This window comes from Alligator mississippiensis, chromosome 4 (assembly GCF_030867095.1).
Source record: "Alligator mississippiensis isolate rAllMis1 chromosome 4, rAllMis1, whole genome shotgun sequence".
Taxonomy (NCBI): domain Eukaryota; kingdom Metazoa; phylum Chordata; order Crocodylia; family Alligatoridae; genus Alligator; species Alligator mississippiensis.
Window position 1 is genome coordinate 167,216,870 of NC_081827.1, and position 10,694 is coordinate 167,227,563.

The window sequence follows — 10,694 nt, forward strand, 5'->3', positions numbered from 1 at the left end:
GGAAAGAAGACTTAGATGGGAGTACTTTGCACAGGGCTGTCCTTGGGGGGGAGGGCCAATTGGGGCAACTGCCCCAGGCCCTGCGCTTTGTGGGGGCATGCGGAGCTAAGCAATGCGGTCATGGTGACTCAACGCTACTGCCACCAGCTTTGCATCTGACCACTTGGCAACATTCCCCCCCCCCATCCCCCCCGCCAAATCTGTCATCAGCTTCTTCATGTCCTGGGCATTGTGGGGTGGAGCCCTGCACAGGCTGATTTGCCTCAGGCCCCACACCCTGCTTGGATCATCTCTGACCTTGCAATCCAGTTATAACATGCACAGTTTTAGCTCTTGGGAGCATCTTTGTTTATGGTAGCTTTCCAACTGAACACTCATTTTATGCTGATATATGTGAACTCTGAGTGAAGGGTTTCCTTCAAGGCAAGAAAATCCATACTTTGAAAAACAGAGCTAAACTATGCTGGCTGCTTTTTTGTTACTGTAATCCTCAAACCTCATCTTTCTTATGAAACACCTGGAAGTCTCATCCCATCTTTCAAAGGTTTAATAGCATAGATGGTGCTGTAGGGAGGCCTTACATTATAACTAATTTTTCTTACAGAACATATTACAAATTGTTTGCTAGGACATTGAAGCATAATTAAAATGATATGCACATATCCTAATCAGCAAACAGAACTCTGAGGCAGTAATCCTGATTATTGATTGTGTTATCTTGTACACTAATGTGATAGATCTTGGTGGTTCTTCCAGTCAATAATGTGTGTTCCAGTTGCATATTACTAAGGATGTGTGTAAAATAATAATATAAACATATAGGGAAAAATCTAGACGGTCAAGATGAGGACCAAGAAGATTTTGTCCATTGCACACTGGGGTGGGAAAGCTAATAATGGGTGATGCCAAGAAAAGACTAGGGTTTTAATTAGGCCCGTGCGAAATGGCTAGTATTTGCTTCAGATTTGATTTGGCCGATTTGGGGGACAGCGATTCGATCTGGTGATTCGAATCACTGTCCCCTGTATCGATTTGACTGAATCCAATTCAGAGATTTGGCTACCACCTGATTGGCCGAATCTTCGAACTGAACAGGTCCCATCCCCTGCCTTCTCCCCCAGTCCTGTCAATGGCTGCCCTGCCCAGCCCCAGCACTTAAAAAAAAAAAAAAAAAAAAAAAAAAAGCCCCACACTCACCGGCTCCTGCCAGATTGGGAGGGGGGGGGCGCAATTCCCACTGCCCCATGTGGTGTGGAGGGCTCTGCCCAAAGCCCCCAGAGGCCCCGATGGCCGCTGCAGCATCTGGTTAGTGCAGCGCTTTTTTTTAATGTGCCGGGATGCTAGGGGTGGTCAGGGCAGCCATTGACTGGACTGGGAGAGCAGGCAGGGGGTGCTCGGAGGGTTGAGAGACCAGGCAGGGGATGGGGCCTAGCAGGGGACCCCCATGATCCCCTTCCCCCCCACCAACTACTTACCAGTTCCCCCCACCAACTACTTACCAGCATGGAGTCCGGGTCCAGCTCCCTGTAGCAGCAAGCAGGGACTGCCCAAAGCTCTCCGAATCTTTTCTGAATCGATTCAGAGGCTTCAAATTGATTCGGACCTTTTTATTGGTCTCCCAATTTGATTTGGATTCGGCTGCCAAATCAGGTCAAATCTCCTCTGAATCAAATTGGCAACTGAAACTTCACACGGCCCTAGTTTGAATGCCTTTTTTTTTTTCTTTAATTGTCACTAAAAGGTTTACTGTGACTAGATGGCTAACAGTCAACAGTGGTGTTAAGGGAACAAAAACTGACGCTAGAATGGGGTGGGGGGAATAACAGGATAGAGACTGCTTTGATGTTTTCAAATTATCTGAGCCTGATGAAATTCACCTGAGAATACTTGTGGAATTGGCTGAAGTTATCTGAGCTGTTAGCAGTTAACCTCTGTGAGACCTCAGAGATAGTGAGGTGCAAGAAGACTAGAAAAGGGCAAACATAGTGCCCATCTTTCAAAGGGGGAAAGGAAAATCCAAGAAATTATATATTAACTAACTTCAATTTCTGGAAAGATACTAGAACAAACAATCAAGTTATAAGCTACCAGAAGATAATAAGGTGATAAGTAACAGCAACAATTGATGTGTCAAGGACAAATAATGTTAAATCAGCGTAATTTCCTTCTCTGACAGGATACAGACGTTTTGGATAAGGGAGAAGCCATAACTATGATAAGGTCTTTATTTTAGTAAGATTTTTGACACTGACTTGCATGACATTTTGTGTAAGTTAGAAAAATATTGTACAAGTGAAACTGCTTCAAGGTGGATCAAGTGGGGTTCTGTAAGGTATTATCCTGGGTCTGGTACTAGTCACCATTTGCATCCTACTGACTTGGATAATAGAAAAGAGTACACTTATTAGATATGCAAATCTCTGCCATGTTGGTGAGAGAGGTGTCAGGCACTTTGGAGGACAGGATTAGCATTCAGAATGAATACTGACAAATTGAAGGAATGGTCTAAAACATATAGGATGCAATTCAGGAAGGGTAAATGTAAAAATCCCTACACTTTAGAAGGAATAGTCAGCTGCATTAATATAAAACATGGAATGACTGGCGTAGGCACGTTGCAGAAAAAGATTGGGGGTGTACTGGATCACAATCTGAATACAAGTCAGCAATATCGCATTTGTGGAAAAAGTGAAATCCTGCTGACCTACTGGGATATACGCACAAGACTGTTGTTTGTAAGACACAGGAAGTAATCTTTCCACCCTGGTCAGCAAGGAAAAGGCTTCAGTTGGATTACTGTCCAGTTTTGGGGACCACATTTCAAGAGTGATGTGGACCAAATAGAGTCCAGAGGAGAGCAACAGAAACGAGCAGAGGCCTGCAAAGAAAGATTGCAAGAACTGGGCATGTTTAGTCTAGAGAAGGTATAACGGTTTTCAGCTATGTAAAGAGGTTGCTATAAAGAGGAAGTTAATAAATTGTTTGTCCTTTGGGGATAGATATGAGCTTAAATTATAACAAGAGAGATTTAAAATAACATCCAGGAAAAAGCTTTCTGGAATAGATTGCTCAGAAAGCTCTGGGTTCTCCATCATTTGAGGCTCTAAAAGTTAGGCTAGAGAGATGTCAAGAAGTCTGACCGATTATGCCTTGTTTAAAGCGGATGGACCAGATTACTTGTTAGATCTTGAGAGGACCTAGAATTGTCTATGTTGGGAAGAGCTTGTTTGTATGGAAATGAGCACAACCAATCGCATATCCTTATTTTGACTTCATCTTCCATTCTGTCCCCGTGGTTAGTTGATTCTAAAAGGCTAATAAGTGACAGCATTCTTTAATGGAGTGAACTTTCTGGATGGGACTATTTTCTGGTGGCGGGGCAAGGAGAGAGGCATGTTTGTATACAGCAAAATTCTAGTCTTCACACTGTCAGTATGCTCAGACTCTTTGTGGGACAGGGCGATATAAAAGCTGCATAGCCATAAATCTGACTTTTCAAAGATATTTGTAATTCCTTAAGGTACTTGCATATATAATTTTAAAAGGAAAAGTGAGCTACAACAATAAAATAAAGCTAAAAAATAAAACATATTTGTAATTAAGGCCTCAGGCTTAATTTGGTGCTTTTTAAGTTGCTTATAATGCACACTTTGAATGTACTTGTTGCTTTCCCACCATGGTATAGATGCTGGTCCTGTCTTTAAAACTGACTTGCCAAATCCCTGGCAGCCAGTACCTTGAGGTGAGAGGTAACACTGAGTAGGAACAATGCTGTGACTATTTACCAGAGCAGAGAAATATTGATGTTTTGCTTTGTCATCACTGTACGTGTGGTTACATGTCACAGGAGTGTATCCTGCAGCCTTTCCCTCATGCCATTAGACTCTGTGGTCTCACTGGGACAGATGGCATGAGAGAGACCCCTAGAAGTTGTAATCATTGCTTTCATAGAAGCACCTTCTGCCCAACTAGTAAATCTGACTGCTAAGAAATTTATTTTTGTCTCTGGCTGTTCTCTGCCCTTACAGATGATTGTGTATTTTCATACAGGCTTTCTTTGAGAGTCACCCAGCTCCATCGGCAGAACGCACTGTCCAGCAGTGCTGTGAAAATATTCTGCTGAATGCAGCTTGGCTGAAGCGGGACGCAGAGAGCATCCACCAGTATCTCCTGCAGCGCAAGGCCTCACCAGCCATGGTGTGAATCTGTGCATGCAGCTGCTGCAGTCCTACTGCCTCATCATGGGGAGAGGGAGGAGCTACCCAACAGCTGATTCATATGCCAAGAATTTGGAGTCTTTTCTCAAACCAATGGGGATTGGACAATGAATGTAGTTAACTGGTTCCTGCTCACACTCCAGAAATAAATTCTATTAAAAATTATCAGCAATTCAGCAAAAAATAATTAAAAAAAAATCTGTAAATATGATAGTAATAAAATAGAGCATAACAAAACTGTGAAACTTCCTCAAGCCTTGTCAGTGGTTAAAATATTTAACATCCCCCCACACTCTTATTGACAGATGTTCTGTTTTTACACCATCTAAAAAAGGCAACCAGAGGTGTCTGGGTCAGTGGAATTTTGTGGCGAGTCTGGGGCAGGAATGGGTTAACGCCTCTGTGTGAGAGAGAGAGAGAGAGAGAGAGACAGATCTACAAGACCATTACAGTGCGGGTTGTGTGGAAAGGTTCACTCAGAAAGGCAGGTAGCTGGTATAACATAGTCTGAGTCTGTGCATAATTCCAAATGCGTGGTTTTTGGAAGACTTATTTTTCCTGCAGCCTCCAATCAAATCCAAGGATAGTAGGTTCCCTTCCTTCTGTGTTACCTCTTGGCAAAAAGAAAAATGTTCTGTCGCTCTTTGGTTTTTCTCCTTGGTTCCAGTTGCTGATGTCCTTCTTAGAGATAAAGGAATTGTAAGGAAACATCTTTCGTAGCCACATTAAATAAGAGAGTGATTCATGCATCTAATTTTTTTTCTTTTTAATTGCGCCCTCAAAATGCATGTGAATGAGGAGATACAGTACCATGTGACTGGTTTCCTGGGCCACAATAAGGGCAGGCCCCTTGTTCAAGACACTGTTACTTGTCTAAAAGATCCAGCTTGTTCAATCTCATGGCCGTAGCAACACTAGCTTTTCGTTCCTTTCTGTGATGTTGACGGTAATTTGATTCAGAAGCCTTAAATTAGTGATGACTGGTGTGATGATGAAGTCTAAACTGTGTGCCATCATTTACTTCACAAAACAGTGTGGTCTACTAACCAGACACAACATGCACCTAATACAAAGGTTTTGAGTTTCCACTTTTTTTTCTTTTAACAGGAATTCATATTTGGTGTGGCTTAACTGTATTTCAGAAGGTCATCAGACTAACTGTCAGACTGCTTCCCTGAAACATTTTTGTGCTATTGTTTAAAAAAAAAATTAAAACAGTTGGCGTTAATAAAAATGTCAATGTGAAATGGATGTCCTGATTTTTGTGTTCTGTTTGAGACCTTTAAAAGGCCCTGCTGCTTCAGATTAATCATCACAGCTTTATAAAGGCTTTTCTGTAGGAAAATACTAATGATCAGTTTGTGTTGAATTGTCCAAAGGGACACCTGTCCTTGGCCTTGTCCTCTTTCCTAGAATCAGCTGCAGGGTATTGGGGTGGCTGGATGAGTTAACCAGACATAGGTTACTAGACTTGAATATCTGCATAGCATTTTGCCTACTGACTGCATCCCAAATGCTGCAGATTTAACAGCAGATAGAAGAAAGAAGGTGTAGGCGTTATAGAGGAGATTCCAAAACCTGGCAGAAAATGTGATGTGGAGGCAGGGGAAAGAGAAAGATGATCTCAATTGACAAGGAGGTACAGAGGAGAAGGCACTTGCACTGTCCTTAGTGAGCTTAACTGGTGAGGAGGAAAGGGAATAGAATAGAAAATGGGTGTGTGAGGCCTGCAGGAGCAGTTTTCAGAACTCCAGGAGGGCACCTTTTGAGTTGAAACCTGAAACACAAAGGGAAACGGATAAGGGAAGGAGAAAATATGGTTGATAGGCTTAATGTGTGAGAAGCATTTTGCCCAGGAAGGCTGGGATCAGAAGCTAAATGGGACATACTACTTCAGCAAAAATAATGAGCGCAGGCAGTGGTAATTGATGGTTTTATAATAACTGGAGAAGTGGGTTCCTGGACATCCTGGGTTATTTAATGGAAATGGTTGGTAGTCTGAAAAAAGACTGTTTCCCTAAGGTGAGCATGTCCATATGGTCAGAAACGTAACTAAAATAAGCATTCTGTCTGTGTTCTGAGCCATCTCTATTAAATTTACTGACAAAAACATTTTGCTGCTGTCAGCACTGCAGAGCCCATATGATTGCAGAAGAGTAAGCTGGTTTCTCTTCTGCCTCTCATTGACAAGCTAACATGCAAAGTCCTAACTCCAGTGTGTGGCCAGTGATCTGTGAAGACAGATGAAACACTGCGTGATTCTTTCTGATACCAGATGTAGCTGCTAAGTGAAGGCAATCTCATTTTGACTTGTAAATGAAGCATAATTGATATACAAGCTATTGAAGGAGAACAACAGAAATAATATATTTGTGGTCAGTGGTCAGTGTACTGACTTAAGTATTCTATAGCTTTGGTCTCTTTTCTGGATGCAGGAGTTCTTGATTAGATTCCAGGTGAGAAATCTGCCATCATTTGTCCACTGCATCAGATTCTGCCACTGATCCAAACTGGTTCATTAAAAGAAGATACTGGGTGCATTTAAAAAAACCCAACACATCTGTGGTTCAGGTAGTGAACAGCAGCAGTTACTGCAGGGTAGGAGTGAGGTGGATTGGGCAGTGCTGTGTACAAGCCCAGGTTTGAATATCAAGGATGCTTAGTGATTAAATCCATGCCAGTTTTAACAAGGGCACCATAGTATACTTGGAAGTTAACTACAGGATGTTAAATGCTGCAGGGAAGAAGGGTTCTTCCTTTGTCTCTTTCTCTTCCACACTGGGTCTTCAGTAGGCGGCCTTGTTCTCTTTTTCAGGCTGGTCACGATATGGGACGCAATAGTATTGGCTTTCCCAGGCTCCTTTGGGAGGAGTTGCCTTCATATCCATTCCATCACTCATGCCTGCTATGAAACACCCTGAAGACCTGTCCTCTGTACTTGAATATTGGTATGAGGCTAGCTGACATAAAAGGTAGTTTGTGGAAGAACCTGTATGGAATCTTTGTTGCCACTCACTAAAGCATCAGGTTGAAGGTCTTATTCTACAGCTGACTAGATTCCAAGTGCCTACTACCTTGCTACGCCTGCCCAGCCCTGGCAAACCTGGATGACTGCTGCCGTTTGTACTCACTTTTGTGTTCAAAGCATGGGACTGGACAGTAGACTCCAGAGTACTAACTTTGGTGGGTTTGACACTGTGGAGGAGTGACACATGCCTGGTCTTACCCTCCCTTTAGGTACCAAACCTGCCACCTTGGCAGGCAGGAGTTCCTCTCATGAAAGATTCCATGTGTTGTATTATTGCTTCACCTTCCTTGTGTTCTGAATTTTGGAGTGCAGGATGATAGAATTGGCACCTCTTAGGGACCATGCTGTTGGGTCCTCTCCCAGGCTTTTGGACTGACTGTGTAACAGACAGATTGGAAGTGCTGCTAGGCCATGAGAGATGTCTACAGTGATGGATGTTTTGCTCGCACATGAATGAGGTGGGTTTTGCTAAGCTCCCTGATTGAAATAACCACACTTTGAAAAATGGGGTTCCTGAGTTTCTGTTCAGTCTTTTAATTGTACCAAGGATGCTCATTTGAATCCCAGTCAACCTGAGTGGTGTGCAGACTCAGAACACATGCTGCTCTCACTACATACCTCACTTCCTTCCATGTGCAAGTTGAGGAGGGACTGCCATAAAGCACAAAACATCAAAGTAACATAATACATGGGCTAGCACTACTTTGGGTGGAGGGCTTAGCAGTGATTTTTTTTTTTGCATCCACAGCAGAAGGGGCATGGGAAAGGTAAATTATGTTTTTAAAACAGGCTTCCTTCCTTACATTATCCACACCTACTCTTAAAGGACCTCAAATCTCTCCACCCTTTGTGGTTTGCTTGCTTACACCCTTTTTAGCTTGGACAATGAAAAGTAACCTGATTTCAATTCATCTGTAGTACCAATCAATTTCCTTTTCAAGTTTACAAACACTAGCACAGTGCTTCTGTGTCTTAATTGCACATGCATCAGGGGAAAGATTTGGGTTTTAAAGAGATTTTCCACTGGGTTTTTTTAACATTGAAATATTTATATTGGATTTAAGCTATACAAGGACTAAAATTGGGGATTACATTTTGCTTGAATGGCCCTGTCCTGTCCTGTCCCCTCCCCCCACAGTTACATCACATCCTGCCAATTCTGCTATCTCATTTGAAACTCGGAGTTTGTCCACACTGGGAGGAGAAAGCTGAAGTTAAAATTTCAGAGAAGGTAGCTTAGGTTGGTAGCTTGTGTTCAAGCTCACGCTCTCCCAATACACTTCACTTAAGCATCTACCTAAGAAAAGTTCAAGTCTATAGAGAATCTTGTGTTGAACTGTAGCTGCAAATCTGAGGTAAAAACTGTCTTTATTGTGGTCTTTAATCCAAGTTAGCTAAAATTGCACCTTTTTAATAGGGCAGATGTACCTTTGTCAGGTTCAAGCAGAAAAGTCTAGCTGCATGGAGGAGGAGGAGAGTGGTTAATTTTCACCTCTAACTTTGATTCTAATACAGCCAGCCTTGGTCACAGTCTGAAGTTATAGTCATCTGACGGTTTGGAGAGAGAACAGGTATCTGTTAGAAAAGCTTTACCCTTGTTGGCCTGTTACTGAAACTGTCACAGTTGGCATAAGGTAAAGTGTTTTGAGGCATTGCCATCACAGGTGGCCCACTGACAGATGCTTGTCCTGTGATTGACTACGCTGTGCCAATCCTCACTCATTTCTCAAGCCTTACATTCAGTTTTAAACAAAGCTTTTAAAAATAAACTTGCTTTTTGACACTACTACAATGTGGCAGATGGGATTTAAACATTCATGAAGTCGTACTGGAAAGAACATTGCTCAAAACTAGTGATGTCCTCCTGCATAGATCTTACACAGAATGTTACTGCATTCACTCAAATCAAAGATGCGGGGCTCCCCTCCATTTATCATGGGGAGCAACCCCTCATCTTGGCTTTCAGTAGTACACGTGGGGGCACAGGTGGCTGCTGCAGTTCAGATTCCAGCCCCAACCCAAGCTTGGGATTGGAATTGGAAATGGAGCTGCTGCTTCCTCTGCCACCTGCCTGTCCCCACTCTGCCTCTGCTCCCCCACAGCCAGTGTAACCATATAGTCAGCACAGGTAGCTACCTAGGGCAGTCAGTTGTAGGGGATGGTAAAAACAAGAGTTCTGGAGGGGCAGATGGTGCACATGTTCTGCAGAGCTGTTTCCCAAGGGCAGCCCAGGGCACAGAGCACATGGTCACTGATGGCTCCTGCCCAGCCAATACAGCAGTGGTGGCAGCAGCTCCAAGGCTTAGGCTGGAGCTGCCTGCCATCATAATTGCTGTTGAGTGGGGCCAAGAGTGACCATGTGCTCCATGCCCTGGGCTGGAGTGGGTTCAGAGCTAGGGCAGTGGGGGAAGCTCAGGGGGAACAAGTGGGGAGGGGATATGTGATTGGGGGGGGGGGGGGGGGGAAGGGTCAGGCCACTTGACTCCCCTACCGCCTCTCCTACTGTTGGTTTCCCCATGGCAATTATAACAAACTTACATATTTTCCATGTATAGAATCTAATTATTGGTAGGAGTCATCTTAAATTCAAAGTCATTTTGGATTTGGGTAAACACAGTAATATCCAGAAAGTTGCAGTTAAGGCTAAAGGTTTAAATGGTGAAGTCCAGGAAGGTTTTTTTACCTGAATTAAAGCCTGCATTGGATACTAACATAAACCTGAAGATTGGACTCTGCACAAGTCAGATCCATTTAATATAAAATAGCAAATGCCAACTCTACCAAGTAATTTAGAAAGCTTCAGATGGGAAGGCAGGGGGGAAGAGAGGGCAAAACATAGATCTTCCTGTATAGAGCCACTGCTTGATTCTTGAAATCTCTTGCTCATGGGACAAAGGAAAATATTTGGTCTCAAAGCCATGGGATGGGGGAGAAAAGCAAGGTCCTGCCAGGTGGATGTGGAAGTTTAAGTGGATATAAAATTTTCAGGATCCATTTTACTCTCCAGAAAACCTCAGATTTCAAAGACAGGAATTTTTTCTGGCTGAAGCTGGGTTGCAGCATCTGGAAAGATGCAAATTCTTCTCTTCCTCCAAACACCAGGGCTTTTTCTTTTTCCAAACCAAAACCACATTAAGAACTTTTTTTTTTGTTACTGTTCCAAAGATAAGTGGCTAAGGAAATTGCACTGATCACCGGAACAGTGCTCACCTCTTCTACTACTACTCATGCTGAGGCTAGCATAGCTCTGCTCCTTGCATGGATATGTTTGCAAAGCCACAGCAATGGAATATGCTCCTTGATGCCAGTCATGCAGAAGGGATGGTACTATGTTAGGCCAAAGCCAGAACCTAAATAAATAAACAAACATTTCAATAGTTCGAGTGAAATATTCAACCATGGTGTTGCCACCTAAGGCATGGATCAGGAACCTACGGCCCATGAATGCA

The 10,694-nt window shown here is 43.1% G+C and overlaps 1 protein-coding gene across 2 annotated transcripts in view; it reads left to right on the forward strand.

The window, feature by feature from the left end:
• The window catches only part of NPEPPS (aminopeptidase puromycin sensitive), a 72,518-nt gene extending 67,050 nt beyond the window's left edge, over positions 1 to 5,468 (forward strand). For both annotated transcript variants that reach the window (XM_059727019.1, XM_059727020.1), the window contains one exon: positions 4,051 to 5,468. In XM_059727019.1, the coding sequence (XP_059583002.1) occupies positions 4,051 to 4,203 (153 nt within the window). In that variant the 3' untranslated portion in view covers positions 4,204 to 5,468. The remainder of the gene's footprint in view (positions 1 to 4,050) is intronic.
• Positions 5,469 to 10,694: the final 5,226 nt, after the last annotated feature.